At 36.4% G+C, this 17,722-nt stretch overlaps 1 protein-coding gene across 2 annotated transcripts in view; it reads left to right on the plus strand.

Moving 5' to 3' along the window:
• The window catches only part of LOC124615288 (RING finger and CHY zinc finger domain-containing protein 1), a 94,180-nt gene extending 79,227 nt beyond the window's left edge, over positions 1–14,953 (plus strand). For both annotated transcript variants that reach the window (XM_047143065.1, XM_047143064.1), the window contains exon 7: positions 6,385–14,953. In XM_047143065.1, coding sequence (XP_046999021.1) covers positions 6,385–6,668 — 284 coding nt within the window. In that variant the 3' untranslated portion in view covers positions 6,669–14,953. The remainder of the gene's footprint in view (positions 1–6,384) is intronic.
• Positions 14,954–17,722: the final 2,769 nt, after the last annotated feature.

Below are 17,722 nucleotides of genomic sequence, written 5' to 3' on the forward strand. Positions count from 1 at the left end.
TGCTGCAGAATATCCTTTGGCTGTAAAAAACCTTATGACAGCACGCACTTCACATTTGGCGGGGTTTTCTATTGCAGCACACATTTCAAACTGCCACAAAAACTAAACTAGTGCAGGCACGACGTTCACTCGACCACGGCTTGATGCCGACTGACCTGTTGAGTGCGTGAACGCACAGATGGCGTCGCTACTCCCCCCACAACCCGCACTGTGACCAATCGGAGGTTACTTTCTGAACCGCCCTCGTACATTATCCTTTATGTACATTGCTACCCCACACTGCTTGATGTTTTTCCTGCAGCAGTAAGCAGCCAAGACAAATTTGTTTATTTTCGTATTCTGGATTAATTCTGGGTTAAGCCAGTGCTCAGAAATGCATAACACTGAGATATCATTAAGCTCATGTGTTAATAGTACGTTAATTTCATTGATCTTATTACGCAGGGATTGCACATTATGGTGATAAATTTTTAGTTCGGGCGTATTCACGATTTGGTAATTGGGAATCATATTTACAGCATCACATACCTCTAGTTTAAATTAGGAACGTCAGCAGTGTTGTATTTTCGTTCTTCTTTCTTGTTTATTTTGTTGTCCTCGCTGTTGTTGGAAAGATGTTCAGAAAGCTGATAGATTGTTCTATCCCTTGCAAGTCTTTTTTAATTATTTCACTAACACGATCACAAACGAACCTTTTCCCTTCATAGTTCAAATGCATTCCATGCTTCGTGTGCAGATTTCGATGCAGCTTGCTTATATCTAGTACATCGCACTTAGCGTATTGAGAACACAGTTTCCTTATTTTAATGTTTGTTTTCCGAATTTCTTTGTTTACACATGAACTATAAATCAGATCATGCCTATGAGGAAGTGTGGCAACTGCTGTGTTTCTGCATTTATTAGCTTGTAAAAAATTCTGCAGCGTTTTCTCGCAAACCTCTGCTTCATTTTTTGCCACATCGTTTGAACCCATTATACAGATGATAAAGTCATTTTCTTGCATTAATTTCGTCTGAGAGTTAATGTCTACAACATTTTTACACCCCGCTCCCAGTTTCACTACACTAGTCACTGCTATGTTGCGATTTTTCTCACGGAGCATGCTGGATATATTTCTGCCATGACTGTCTGTTAGTAATAGTACATTACTCTTTTTCCCTGATGATCTGTGTTTGTTGTTGACATTATTTGAAAAAACGCTATTCATTTTCAGTTCACTGACTTTTTTCAAGTTCATGATCATTTCGAGAATCGTTATAATAGTCACTTGTTTGCAAAACATGATATTTGTTTTTTTCCGAAAATGTGACAGTTTTAGCAGACTTTGTTGTTCTTTTTGTAGTTGGAACACTATTTTTGTACGACACTTTTACCCACTCAGACAATATATCACTTTTGTCTTGCATCACTTCACTTAGTGTTGGCTTTGATCGTAGATCCCGATTTTCTTTCTTGAGTGAGTCAATATCGCTTCTTAATGAACTGACTATGAATTGTAAGCTAGCAATTCGTTCTTTTAGCGTTGTTATTTCAGTGTTACAATTCTTACAAACTCCCTTTTTAATAGCATAACTATAACTATTTCTCAAGTTAGAATCACACTCTTCTACACTCGCGGCCATGTTTGAGAGATGTGACTTGTGTCTAGGAACATGGACTTCACTTGTAAAAACAAGGTTTCAGTTTGGTAGACATTTCAAATACAGATCAGTTTTGTCTGCATTATAAATTTGGTTTGCTGTGAACTCCTCTTCATCCACAAATTTTTGGAACTCTTCCTGAAAGGAATCAGGTGCCTAAACATTTGAACTAAGCTGCTCTACTTGTACAGTAGTTCATGAATCCTGTGACATTATGGCAGTTATTGTCACACATTGGGGTGTTTATTGCTGTTTGCTGCAGAAAATTATTTCACCCATTGCACATACAATCGGCTGAATGCTCAAACTTGCAATGGAATTGAAAGAAATATCTGTGCATAGTGTTGCTCCACATCAGTGCTAAAAAAAAATTTGAGTATCCATTTTGCTCCCTTATGGCCATCTTTTTGAAAAATTCTTACTTAGTAGGTGCTTATGCTGTATCTGTCATTCAGATAGACAACATAGTTAAGATGATTTCATTTGAAAGACCTTTAAATCTTTACTGGAATATTTGTGCAACCAGTGACATGAGTAATCTCTGCTGACAGACATATTTTATGTTAGGAGATGGTCTGCCAAATCTGAAAATTTTACACAGTATTGCTTGGTGTTTTTTTTCTGCTCACCTTGGCCTGTAATATAAGAGAGAATCTGTACTGTCTTGTCTTGTAATTGCCATGTCTAAATTTTGTACTATACTGTAATGTAGTGGTAAGACTCTGGACTTCATCAGTAGGATCACAGGTCAAATCCCTGTGTGGCCATGTAGATTTGATTTCCACAAATCGTGTAAGGTAATTGCTGAGATGCTTCCTTTGAAAATGGCAGGGCTGTGCTTCCTTTGAAAATGGCAGGGCTGATTTACATCCCCACCTTCCCCAATATGTCTCTAGGGACTTTATCATGAAGGGGATGTTAAATTCTAATCTTCTTTATGTGCTGCCTGGTATTGTGTACAGCTTTTTTTATATGAAATCATGCTGATGGTATATGTCAGTTCACCCTTTACACAACTGACACTCTTGCTCTCGCCCCCAAGGCATCCACAAATTATGTTTGCAGTATTCCCAGGTTGTCATCTCAGGGGAGGCTTTGCATATGTATGAGGGTCATTTTAAAAATAAGAACCGATTTGTAATGGAGTAAGAGAATCTTTATTTGTGAATGTAAATTGTATCACAAACTAAAATATGCACATTTTTTCACTTTCCAGTGTGTCACCATGAACATTTGAGCATTTGTTAAGTCATGGCATCAGCTTTAGGATGTTAGCATCAAAGAACTCTGCCACCTGGCTTTCAAACCAGTTAGTAACAGTTTCTTTCAACTCGAAACTCGATTTTCCGTGTTGAAGGTTCTTGTTTGAATTTTTGTGGTTTTTTCAGGGAGTTTGAATGATGCCACTCACTGGATTGATGTCTATTCTGTGGATTGTGGCACACAATCCATGTTTCATCACTGGGCACTATGTGACTCAAGAACCCATCATCGTCCGTGTGATAGTACTCCAAAATGGACAAAGAATGGGGCATTCAATTTGTTTTGTGTTCCTCTGCCAACATTTTCAGCACACATTTTTTGTAGTGATGTTTGTCAGTAACAATGTGATATACTACTGTTCTTGAAACTTGTGGAAATTTATGATACAACTTGTCAATAGCGAAGCACCTGATTTGACACACTGCCTCATCAGCTTTTTTTGGCAAGTCTTCATTTGTGACAGTAGGCCGTCCAGATCTTTCATCATCATGAACATTTGTCCTTTTTCAAACCAGCCTACACAATTTATGCACATTTCCAGGATTCATTCCACCTGCACTATTAACTTCAACAAGCTGCCAGTAAATTTCAGCAGGATGAACTTGTTTTGCATTTAAGAACCAAATACCGAGTGCACTTCACAATTGGTGGGATTACTAATTGACATGACAACAAACAAAGCATTAGAACCCTGCAACCAATACCGACAGATACACGAAACATATTGGTGGCATAGTGAGAGACTGGTCAAGAGTGGCAAACTGTGAATGGATTTCACATGACAAGATGCGTCAACATGATGCGTCATCGATTCATATTTTAAAAATGACTCTCATACATACCTTTCTTGTGCAACATGCAATTTATGAAGCCTGTTTCCTCCCCTTTTTTATAAGATCGAGAGTAATTGACAGAACAGTCTTAACAAAAGACTGCACTAGATGTTTTCTATAAATTCTACATCTACATAATATTCCGCAAGCCACTGTGCAGTAGGTGGTGGAGGGTACTTTCATCTTTTATCCTTTCACTCTTTTTCCAGCCAGTTGGAATTTTTCACTTAGTGAGAGCCTCTTGCTGAAGTAGTTTACTTCCACCTCTGGTGCTCCTCACAGCTTGGCACTCCAAGCGGCTCACTGTTAATTGTGATACATCTTGTACAGCAATCTTCCATTTGTGGCACCTCCTGCACCTCTCTCAGCTTGGCTCCTGAAGCAGCATCTTGCATCACTTGGGCCTTATGCCAGCCTTGGTTATTCTAAAAGAAAGGGCTGTTTGGCCATTAGAAAAATATTTTCATTATAAAAATCGTTTAGTGGCACTTTTAGTTTCCTACGAACCACCTTGAGTTTTTCATCTAATCACTTTTAAGTTCTGAGCACTTTTCATAACTCCTTCGTCTTCCTTCTTCTTCTTCTTCTTCTTCTTCTTCTTTCCCCACTTCAACAACTGTGCAAGCAGGAGCTTCAGTTGTTAGAAATAACAGCCAACCAGTTGCAAAATACATTTTGACCATATATAATGTGTTTTTACGTAAGTAAGGTTCTCAAGATTGTAATATTTCTTGTAATTTTGCTTACTGTGATGTTGCTATCTTTGTTCCATACAAAATGTTGTAATCTTGTTAATAGGTCATTAATTTTATGAGGAAGATGGTTTTAAAACCGTTGAAACTATGATAAAGGTTTGATAAACCTGTATTTTGCAACTGGCTGGCTTTTATTACAAATGTATTGAAATTTTTCGTGTTACGCTAGCTTCTTCAGCCCCACTACATAGGTGATGTCTGCCAGGGAACTGAATCGGTCGACAACAGTGGTTTTGCATTCATCATTTTTCAATTGCTTTCCACCATATCATTGTTTTGAGAAAAAGGATATGCTTTATCTTATCCTTGGAAAGGGCACTTCTGTAGTAAGAATGTAACAATTTCTTCTTTTGTGCAATCTCTAAATGCCACAGTCAAACCAAGGTGTGTATTTACTGACTTTTATCACATTACTTGCATACATCGTTCTTCAGGGTCAGTTTAAGACACGTTTGATGTTTAACCACACCACCTTTATGTTTATCGGATTTGAACTAAATGTTCTTAAGTAGGATTTTAGTGACTGTCGATTACACCTCTCAAATAAAAACTCTCCCAGATTTCTGCTGCTGCTTCTTCTTCTCTTCTCCTCATTTTGGTGACTAATAGCATCATTGTTACTAATCTGATTCTCACTGATTACATTCCTTAAAAGGTTGCATCTGTTTGTGTCCAGAATATCTAAACTTTTTCTCACCATATAGTGGAGATGCTGAGTCGCAGATAGGCACAGCAAAAAGACTCTCCGAAAATGAGCTTTCGTCCAACAAGGCCTTCATCAAACCTGAAAAACACACACACACACACACACACACACACACACACACACACGCACGCCTGCAGCCTCTGACTGGTGACCCCACACATCTACGAATCAGCATCTCCTCTGTATAGTGAATAGCATCTATCCTTTCAATAATATTGGTACATTCCATCCTGGGTTTTCCATTGTTAAACTTTTTCTCGCAATGTATGACACAAGTGCATGAAAAGTTCGCTCACTCAAATCGCTGTTACAAGTTGTCAGTGTGTTAGTAACAGCCTCCACTCTTGTGCTGGACCTTGTGCATTATGTGCCTCATCAGTGTAACTCGTATTAGTTATGCGTATTTTAAAAAATATGGCATTCTATTTCATGAATTTTAGAAGTTTGGGTTAATACTCAGAAATCTGATAATTCATATTTCAATTGATTTAAATGCAACAATACCTCTTTTAATTTTTGATTTGTATTGTGCTTATAGGCATTATGTATCCAATTCCCCCACCACCATCACGATCAGTTTGAAGCAACAAACTATTTACATAAACAGTTATTTATTTAATTTTTGTTAAATTTTAACTTACAATTTAGAATTTGTTGCAAGAAATTCACGGATTGTTTCAAGTTCCAGCATACAAAACAGTTGAGATGATTTATTTGTTTACAGTCATGTTGAGCCTTTACCGTTACTATCCATAAAAAAAAGCTTATTCAGAGCCAGATGTAATTTTAAGAACATCTCCTAGAATTATATAAACTGCCAGTATGTTTCCTCTAGTTAGTAAACTTAGTATTACAGCTCCCAATTATTGTGAAAAATATTCAGCTGAGTCACTCTGCCTCTCTTTAAAAAATAATTAGAATTTGGGGAATATAATCACGCTTGAGTGCCCCAGACTTCACAGTTTAAGAGCTGAATATTGATTAAAAATTTTAGAAACTTACTTTTTTCACTGATTTTATACCTTTCTGGTGCATGGATGTGCATTTTATCAGATAATCTCAACTACTGATTATTACAATGACTGTCACTTAGTCATTGCCCATATGCCGTAGAATTTCAAAATGATTTTTTATTGTGTATATAACTTCTTCAGTTTGACACATGAATACTGAAAATTTATCAACAGGTAATGAGAACCAGGGCCCAGCTCCTGATGAAGCGTCCGGAGCATCAGCAATTGTGCGGGACACCACAGATGGACAAGATTCAACAGAGTGCACTCATTCAGATGCATCGGGCACCCACGAGTCAGGTGATGCAAGTGACTCTGAGACTATGGGCATTACTGAAACGGATTTGGAACTCAGGAGTGGAACTGATTTAGAAGTGGCAGATGACTCTGATAATGGTGATACAGCTGATGAAGACACTTCAAGTCCAGTACTATGTAATGTTCAGCCTGCTCGTTAGCTCCTGCTTTGTAGCAGTAATAAAATTTTGACAGTGGATATATGGGAAGCGCACTTTGAAGTGTCATATGCTTATTATGTAATATAGTTACAAAACATTTTAATATTTAAAAATTGTTGAACAATTTGAGGTTCCTTAGAGTGACTTGAGCAGTCTTTTTAGTAGTTGTAGCCATTGATATAGTTTTTCAGAATGACTCAGAAAAATAATTATGTGCCACATGCCTGAATACAAATATGAAACTGATAGTTTTTGAGACATCAAAGGAAATCAGGTAGAATGACAAGATTCTCACCTCAGTTTTACTCTATTTGTATTGGCACGTTGCTTATTCATGCTGCATTGTCAAACAGTTCAGTCATTAAGTACACCAATTCAAGAAGTTTGATGTAATGATGATTTTATTTTCAAGGCTACAAATTGAAAATTTAATTGTATTTTGTAATTTGTTGGTATCTGCCTTTTATTTTGTGGCATATTTTCAGTAGAGCCTTTACCCAGTTCTTTTGTTTTCTGTAAAATGCACTGCCACGGGGTTAATTTTTCTGCTTTTAAGCAAATACTTCAAAGAACACTACTCAAATTCTACACTGTTGTTCTGATTGACTTGTAAATACATTGGAATTAAACCTTATTTTTACCACGAGAGACAATACTTGCTTTTGTGCTATTCACTTAGCAGATCCAAATGGGCACACACAAACTGAAAAATGCTTGAGGTGGAACTAATCTTCCACAAAGCAAAGGAAAGTTGTAGTTGTAAATGACCTCCCCACTACACACCAACCTTGCCTCAAAGCATCATATCTTAAAATTTCCAAATTTAGTTGCCTTACACTAAAGAAAAGCAGTGTTGTGAAGCAGATATGAAACGAACAAGAAAACACTTAGGGAAGTCTTTTCAGCAGTGAATATAGGGTATCTAAAAAGAAAATTGTCTTTGTTTTACAATATTACAGCAGAATAGTGTAATTTGGAGGAGAGGGTGACTGTGCAGCATGGTATATACTTCCTGTGCTTTTCATGCTATAGAAAGTCCAGTCATTGACAGATTTTTCTTTACTAAGACATTAATTTACCTCATCTATGGTGTAACTTATTTATAATGCATAATGATGAAAAGAAACTTCACAGTACATAAAGTGATAGTTGCCCAATAAATGTAAAACTCGTATCTATTCGTATCATAATTCAGAAGAAGGAGAGCATTGCCATAAATATTTCTCTTACAATTTTTGACATTAACATTCTTGCATTGTGTTGGTAGGTAAGTGAGCTAATGATAATCAGAAAGTCAGATTTTTACTTCTTCCCACTGACACTCAAAAGGAGCTTTTATTTGCAAAAATGTCACAGTAAATGTCAGTTAACTTTTAAATGACTTGAAAGTCTTTATGTGGCTTCAAACAGAAATCAAGGATGAATTACTTAGCATTTGTCCTTAGAGTAATATTTACACACACCTGTGTAGATTATGACTTGTAAAAGAAATATTTCCAAAAAAAATCATGAGAACTACATGACTAAAAATGTTTATTTTGTAAAGTTTTGAAAATTGGCCTCTTTGTCTTAATGTTTGCTGTTTGTCATCTTACCGTGATTTCCTGGGAAAGTACTGCTTATGGTAGAAAGCGTTTATGGTTTGTTATTTTGTTGTCTTTGTATTCCTATCAGGTGTTTGTGAAACAATGTGCCTTGAATTTCAGTGAACATCACCAGTAGTGTGTGGATCATTATTGTGTGCAATTCTTTATTCATGAACTTGAAAGAATCCTGGGCAATTAGGTCACATTTTATCATCTTTTGTTTATTGTACACAACAGTTAATAGTGACAAGTGCTAACTATTGATTGTTTTGTGTAATTGTTCTGCCATTCTGTAGGCCCTTTTGTCTTTCTTAATTACTGTATTCTTCCAGTCAGATTAAAATAATAGTTCACAAAAATGAAGAAAAAAATGTGTAAAGTGTTCGGATGGACAAGCTGAATTTCTGAAGTGCTACAAATTCTGCCTCTACAATGTGCAATGATATTTGGCTGTTCATGTCATTTTGCTTAGCATTTAACAGCTTTTCTCACTTTTCTTTAACAATTTGTTCCATAGTTATGTAAAATGTTGACCTTTCATTTAAGAATGTGCTCTGCATGGCAAGATCTCATGGAGAGTATATTGTGCTTTTTGAGAAGCTTAATACAATATGTTAGTTGAAGGGGGGAGAATGGGTTTTAAATAAGTTTGCAAGAAACTGAGATGTTAAAAAGCAAGAGGGTGCCATGAATATTAAAAGTAAAAGAATCCATAATAAATTTTGTCTGAAGAAATGACCCAAACATTACCATTAAAAATGTTTTACTGGTTATATTAGAGAATTGGAATAGTTAGGAGATTCACAGTATAATAGGGGTAGAATGGTTTATAAAGCAGTGCCATAAGTGAGTATAAAAGAAATTAAATTGAAAGAAATGAACAGGTCTTTGTAAGAAATAAATGACTAAATAAATGGAAATCTGTGCAATAACCTTATATCAATCATGTAGGACTTTTGTAAGGAACTGCAACTGTTTCTGACATGTTTATGACAAAAAAAGCTCAAATAGAACAATTACCTGCATCAGTGACTGATGCAGATAATTGTTTCATTCAAACTTTTATAATGTGTGCAATACTTTTTATACATAAAAGTCATTCTACCACCAGCAGAAAAGAGCGTAAATATAAACTGCCTCTCTCTCTCTCTCTCTCTCACACACACACACACACACACACACACACACACATTCACTGTGATTTGTAATAACACGTTGAAGAATTGAGGCATACAGAAATGACAGGCTTCAGCAGAAACACATAGAGAATGAAAGAAATGGGTGCTGGCTGCAAAATATATGCAAAATTAAAAGAGGAGAACTCCAGCAAATCAGCTAAGAAACATGTTGTTTAATGGTCATTAACTGTTCTTCTGTTAAATATCCTTCACCTATGTTCCTTTTTCCATTGTTTGTGCAATTTTTTTAATGTTATCTTTTTGGGATTTTTAAATACATTGTTGTTTTATTTTGTACAATGTCAGTTGCAGTGATTGTTGACATATATACTTACACAATACGAGTTGTTGAATTTTATTTTGTGTATTGTTACCAAGATTATTTTTTTGGGGAGGGTTTGTTAAATGAATTTCTTCCTCAAAATAAGAGAAGACCTGTTACTTTTGTGTAAGTGCAACATAGATCAGTAGTATTTTGGAACATTCCCATTACTGAAAACTATTTGTAACTGGGAAATCTGTCAGACCCATTTTTCCTTTTTTTTTTTTTTTTTTTTTTTTACTTCTGACAGGTTTTCGAGGCTTCAGTTATTACTAAGATCTTTGTGGAGACATGTTCTTTTCCTCTCTTTCTCTCCTGAAGCTACTCTAATAAGATTTTATATTTACTTTAGAATTTTTATATGTCATAACAGAGTTTAACATCGTGGTTTTAACTGGTATTCAGTGATTTCATTATTTTATAGCATGGACATTACTGAGTTTGGTGCTTTGTGTGATATTTGCTATATTCTTAAGAAATTAGTAGGAGCTACTAATGAATCTTCTGTAGAACATAATGTAATTTTATTGATTGTTGAATGTGGTATAATATTTTGCTCTTATTTATACAGCAAACCATGTGTTGATTAAATAGTCATTTTTGCCCTCTCCAGTGAATTTAGTCGCTCATAATTTTAAAGGGCTAAGTGTAAATATAAATGATATCATTGTTGTTCAGTGCCTTCCTGTTCGGCATTTGTCTAACCTGAATGTGTGAATTAACTCATAAAATCAGTATTATGCAACTACATTTCTCTCTATGGAACTTTTTTTGTTGATATTGGTTTCTTATCTGTACAAAAAAATAGCCTACAGTTAATCATTGCATCACACACTAGTGAGAAATAGAATGGTATACAAACTAGGAACTAGTTAGCATCAGTATATTGCATTATAACTGAAGAGTTCTGTTTGGTCAGCAGTTATTGATTGTATGATTGACACAACATGAAACTGTTGCAAAACACGCCTCATAAAAATAAGTGCATGGTTTTCTGCTGGTATTAAGCTATTCTTAATGCTGCAGTTCATGCTGTTCTTGTACTGGATGTATTTTTGCATCCCATACGTTTGAAGCACAGTGTGAGTAATGATGTAAAGTACATCTGAGAATTATGTGAATAATTTATGTTGCATATTTCTAATTACTACAGAATTTTTAACATTAGACTTTTCTTGCATGTGGATGTAAATTTTACATACAAGAAATATAAAACTTATTTAATTCAGTCAAATGGAATATTTATATGAAATTTCAGCACTCAAGAAATTTTTGAATAAACAGTAGGCAAGGTCATTCTGGGACACACTGACATTCGACAGCAATTATGACTTTACCAGTCACTTTGCTTACACCATGTTAACATGGTGGTGTGAGCATGCTTTCATGTATGCTTTTGCTCTAGGGGACTATAATTGCAGATTATATCTTTTTTTTTAAATAAGATTTTTGTACTGAAGAGCAAAAAGAGAGAGAGAAATGATGGAAGGCCAGATAATGATAAATAACAGGAGTATGACTGCCTTAAAACCACTGCTAAATTGTCAAGTTTATGTAACTAAATAACAATATTATTTTTAATGCCTTTCTTGTTATTGTTTATATGCAACATCATGTTGTAATTCTGAGATCTACTTCATGCTGATTGCTTCCTTGCCTGTAAATCACCCCCACTTGAAAACTTTCTCTTTTTTTCAGACAAGTTGTCACTATATGATAAGTACTAATGCATTTGGTTCAGTCTGAATCTAATCAAAGTGTAGAATCATCAAAGTGAACTGATCCAAGTTAATTACTTCTGTTAGGACACAGTTAAATTGCTCTCCCAACTCTCGCAGATTTGAGCAGTTTGAGATGAAACATACTTTGAGACAACTATTTCATTTTAAGGAATGTATTCTGGTTTGGCTTAAAATGTCTTCTTTCAGTGATGTGTGCTCAAATTTCATATGAGTGGAAAGACTTTATTCAAATGATCATGGTGCATTTACACATTTTAAATGTGAATTTCATTATGGGAGATATAACTTTTTTCAGATTAATAATCTAACAGCTGATTGTACTTGGATCATAAGAGCAATGTGTACTTTACAACTACTGAGACAGTAACAACTGGAGCAAGGTGTACATTCATTAATCAAGGATAACCTTCAGCAATATTGAAAAAGTAAAGCAACTTATACAAACTTAATCTCCCACTGTAGGTACAATAAACTCTAAACATACTGCTTGATACTATTTTTACTTGCACTTTAACATACAAGTGGGAAAGCTACTGGTGACACTGACATTTTCAGAAATGCTTATTCCACTGCTCTTTCAGGAGAAAGAGGTATACAGGGTGGTCAGGAACAGTCTGAATATTTTGTAAGGGTGATGCAGGGGAGAAATATCTTGTAAGGGTGATGTAGGGGAGTTTGTGCTCAGAAATAATTGTTAAGGGAAAAAATCTATACTTTGCACTGTTTCCAAGTTATTTAGCATTGAAGTTAGCCAATCAGGTCTCTGCACACACAAATTCAGGGACTTACATGCACTAATGCACAGATTTCTGTGGGTCTGTAAGTTACCACATGTTCAGATCCTGCTGGCTGCTGTGGTCGAGCGGTTCTAGGCACTTTGGTCCAGAACTGCACTGCTGTTTTGGTCACATTTTCAAATCCTGCCTCGGGCTTGGATGTGTGTGATGTCCTTAGGTTAGTTAGGTTTAAGTAGTTCTAAGTCTAGGGGACTGATGACCTCAGATGTTACGTCCCATAGTGCTTAGAGCCATTTTAACCATTTTCAGATCCTCATTACCAATTGAAATGCACATTTTTCAGAAGTGATAAATTTAAGCTAGCTAGAAAAAACTAAGTTTGTTTGGTATGAAGAAACAAAAAGTTTGGTGACATGGCCCTTGGCAGGCTGCTTGAATTTGCATGTGTGATAACCTGACTAGCTAACTTCAATGCTAAATAACTCTGAAATGGTGAACCCATTGAATTTCTGTCTTAACAATTGTTTCATGGCACAGCCTTCCCTGCAACACCCTTAAAAGCTTTTCAGGTAGTTTTTGATCACCCTGTACATGAAAAAGCAAGGAGCTGACCTAATGTGCTTTATAAAAAGAAACACAGCTCTGAACCTTGCATGGAAGGTAGACAATGTGGAGGAATGACGTCTGTCATGACATTGGTCAATATTGATCATAGTTCAAATTGCACAGTACAAAAACTCAGCTGTAGCCATTTAAATGGCCAAAATCCAGAACTAAAGCTAAAAACAATTCAGAGGTAAAGGTAGAAAGAAGGCTAAGAAATAAAGCACTATCCATTTATTTCCCAATTATTACTCCTCTAGATTTTCCTGTTCACGAGTGGAGAACACTCTTTTGCCTTGTGTAATTAACGGTGCCATAGATTTTATTTTCATCATAGCAGCATTTTTTATTTTTTCAAAAAAGCATTCTGCTCTCTAAAAAAGGTTAAAGTTTATTGCTCATTGGAGAGACCTGGTAATAACAGACAAAATTGGCAAAATATTGCTAAGTTGGCAACAAAGAGCTTGTATATCTTGTAATTGTTTATTATAGTAATAAAATAGTAGTAGAGGTATTGAGCAGTAGGTAGATAAATTAACAAGAACTGAAGCTTGAAATCTCAGGTTATGAACTAGTGTGAGAACTACAGAGCACACTACAGGAACAATGTAGCCGGTGTTGTTTGGGTTAGGTGAGGTGGGTGGGACGGTGTTCAGCACATGCGTGCACAAAATGTTTGTGCTCTGAAGAAAAATTGCAAGTTCATAAGCAGAGCTGTCATATTACAGTCAACAACTCATTCCTTTGGCATTAGGTACTAGTTGAGATAAAGCAACATCTGGTTTGAGCATGTCCCGCTCAACACCATCCCTCCCCGCCCCTTCTCCCTCACTCAGTAACAGCATATTTGTCACGTATTACCTTTCGTAGTCTCAGAAGAATAGTTTCTGATTATATTCTTTACATTGTTCTCTTACCAATGTACAGTGAGGTACCTTTGTCATGCTGACTGTCATGACTTTTTAAGCAACATATTTGTGAATCAAATGTTTCATAATTTTACAAAACAATGTAGGAACAACAAGTAGATTTTGATAGAAAGTATGAATTGTGAGACTGGCTGTTTCAAAACAAAACCACATCTAAATTCACTGCAGCATTCTGAACAAGGTGCATGTGTAGTCTTACGGCTTCATATCTGTTGGCTTCTCTGTCCAGTAATGTCAAAGCCATCAGAAATGCCTGCTTGAAAATTGCACATGAATCTGGAATAGACCCTTCTTTCCTGGTAAAGATAATATCATGTACTTGAAATTTTTAATGTATATTAAAATATTTACAAGGAGCACAGGTTTTCTCAGATTATTAGAAAAATAGGTTCCCATGACACACTGACTTCTGACAAAGTATTTGAATTCAGTTTAATTTTAATATGAAGAGTTGGAAGAATTAATGATTCTACAGCAGTATAAAAGGTAAAGGTAAAACAGAAATTTACCTTGGTAGTTAAGGACACTGGATTGAAATTCTTTATTCCACTGTAAAATATGAAATGTTATCTTCTTTGTATAAGACGTATGGTGTAACACATGGTGTAACAATACAAAGATGGTATTTTATAAGGGTGGTTAATGCTTTTTTGATTCTGCACTAAATTTTAATTTTTGCATTATATGCACCACAGTATCCAAAAGTTCCAGTATACAGATTCCATTAAAATATTTGCTTTTAGACAAGAATGAAATTTGTATAATGAAGTGTTACTTGTCTGTTTGCAAGTGATGAATAGAACAGTTTTAAGTTCTCTCATTTGAACAGTATTTAGTTGGTTTGAAACACACCACTGGGGTAGATAGGTGGCAAAAAAAAAGGCCATTTTCAAACTCACCTATAGCTGCTTTGATTAAATTGTATTTTGATCCTTAGCCCATCCTCATTCAGTAATAAGATGGATGTTACAAATAAAAATATTCTATATGCCAGTTAGATCACATTTTAAGATTAGGCAAAAATTACTTAACTGGCAATTTGAAAAACTATAAAGCCTACTGGATTTTCTACTCATCACTTGCAGCCTTATATGTAAAGCGAAATTTCTAACAGTAGGTGTGTCCCACGCTGACGTTACATTTTTTGTCAAATTGTGATTAAAAATTTTTCAAATCAGCAATTTCAAACACATTGTTTTATTATACTCCTGGTGGCAGAAATAAAATGACAACAGCTGCAAACCCGCTGATCTACTTAGAAATTGCAGTAACAGTTTCTGCACAATGAAATAACATTCATGAAATAGTGTGTGTGTGTGTGTGTGTGTGTGTGTGTGTGTGTGTGTGTGTGTGTGTGTGTGTTTTGTGATGGCTGCAGTCCAAGCCTACCACAGTTTGGACACTAAATGGTCTCTCTCTCTCTCTCTCTCTCTCTCTCTCTCTCTCTCTCTCTCTCTCTCTCTCTGTTATTTCACTTTTTGGCATGTCAGTAATAGCAGTGCTTCCGAAAGTGTTTTCGCAACAGGGCTGGCTGCACATCCCCCCCCCCCCCCCCCCCAAACCCACTAAGTTTTTACACTCTTCAGCCCTATGTAACTTCAAATCAGGCAACTCTTTATATAGTTTAGTTTTCTGTTAATCACTGTCATATTAAGTTCACAAATTCATTAATTGAATGTCAGAAGCAGGTGGTCTGTATTGTGTTTCAGTGAACATTTACTGTTTACTGCTGACATCAGTTTGTATGCATGATTTGGAGGGGTGGGAGAAGTGGTTGTCTCAGATGCTATAGTTTTTTTATTGCATACTACAAAGAGTAGCTGTGACGACAAATGTCAGATTTATCCACTAGCTATTAATGATTTCGGTTCCGTATGGCTTTTATACGAGGTGCGACAATAAAGTAATGAGACTGATGTGAAAAAAATGTTGCTTACCGTTAGTCAAGTTTAGTGTTGTCTCCCTCAAAGTAGTTCCCTTCTGATTGCACACACTTTTTCCAGCGCTTCTGCCATTGATGGTAACATTTCTGGAACTCATCTTCTGTAATATCCTCCAAGATCCTCATCACAGCTTTTTGGACATGTTGTGTTGTTTGAAAATGGTGTCCCTCAACCGCTGTTTTGACTCTTGGAAATAGAAAAAAGTCGCACGGAGCGATATCTGGTGAATAAGGTGGCTGTGGTAGTACTGAAATTTGTTTTGAGGTTAAAAATTGCTGTACTGACAGAGCAGTATGGGATGGTTCATTATCGTGATGCAGAATCCAATTATCAGCAATGTTGGCACGGACACAAAGAACTCTTTTATAAAGTCTTTCTAAAATTTCTTTGTAGTAAATTGGTTAACTGTTTGTCCAGGAGGCACCCACTCTTTATGAACAATTCCCTTGGAATCAAAGCAGCATACAAGCATGGATTTCACTTTTGACTTTGACATGCAAGCTTTTTTTGGTCTGGGTGATCCCTTTGAGCACCATTGCAACCTTTGGCGTTTTGTCTCTGGACCGTACTGAAAAAACCAACTTTCATCACCAGTGATAACATGACTCAACAATTCTGAATTGATTTCCGTTTGCTGTAACAGATCGGCTGCCACATTTTTCCATGTTTCTCGCTGTTTTGGTGCGAGATTTTTGTGGACCATTTTTGCACAAATCCTTCTCATACCAAGATCTTCAGTTATTATTAGACGAACCATTTCTTGATTGATGTTCAGTTCTTTGCAATCATTTTCATGGATAATCTTCGATAAGATCGTACGAGTTCATGCACCCTGGCCAAGTTGACATCCGTTCGTGAGGTTGATGGTCGTCCACTGTGGTCTTCATCTTCAACATTCTTTCTGCCTTCACTAAACATTTTATGGCAACAAAAATCTTGAGCTCTTGACATAACCTCCTCTCCAAAAGCCTTTTGAAGCATACCATAAGTTGTCGTCGCGTTTTCACCCAAGTTAATGCAAGAAGAAATGGCATATCGTTGCGCAAATTTATGCAGTTCCATTTCCAACATGTGTTAACTTATTACAGCACAACTCACGACTGAGCAGTTGCATCGATGTGCTGCTTGGACTAGAAGCAGCTTGTAGACCAAGGTCAAAGATATTGTGCCTATGCAAGCCTGGCAGGGTTGCCACATCTTGCAAAGAAAATCAGTCTCATTACTTTATTGTCGCAGCTCGTATAGTGGTATCTGGTAGTGGTATGGGACTACGATAAAAAATTAATTGGATGAATGTTCTGGTTTCAAAGGAACCTTCATTTATACTGTACGATTCTAGTACTTTTGTTTTGAGGTACAAGAAATGCAATGCACTCTTGTTAAAATTTTTCAGCAACTGTGAACTTAATATGAAATGGCAAATTGGTAACTTAACAAAAGGTTGTATAATAATAGGTGGTGTTGTGTGTGTGTGTGTGTGTGTGTGTGTGTGTGTGTGTGTGTCTACACACACACACACACACACACACACACACACTGAAGAACAAATGAAACTGGTGCACCTGTTCAATATCGCGTAGGGCTCAACAGCATGTTGCAAGGCATCCCAGATATGCTCAATAACGTTCAAGTCTGGAGAGTTTGGTGGCCAGGAGAAGTGTTTAAACTATGAAGCGTGTTCCTGGAGCCACTCTGTAGCCATCCGCATGATACAATTTGAAACAAGACTCATCTGACCAGGCAACATGTTTCCAATCAACAGTCCAATGTCAGTTTTGACGGGCCCAGGTAAGGTGTAAAGCTTTGTGTCAAGTCATCAAGGGTACACAAGTGTGCCTTTGGCTCCGAAAGCCCATATTGATGATGAAACTTCCTGGCAGATCAAAACTGTGTGCCGGACCGAGACTCGAACTCAGAACATTTGCTTTTCTTGGGCAAGTGCTCTACCAATTGAGCTACCCAAGCACGACTCACGACCCATCCTCACAAATTTAATTCCGCCAGTACCTCGTCT

This window comes from Schistocerca americana, chromosome 5, assembly GCF_021461395.2.
Source record: "Schistocerca americana isolate TAMUIC-IGC-003095 chromosome 5, iqSchAmer2.1, whole genome shotgun sequence".
Taxonomy (NCBI): Eukaryota; Metazoa; Arthropoda; class Insecta; order Orthoptera; family Acrididae; genus Schistocerca; species Schistocerca americana.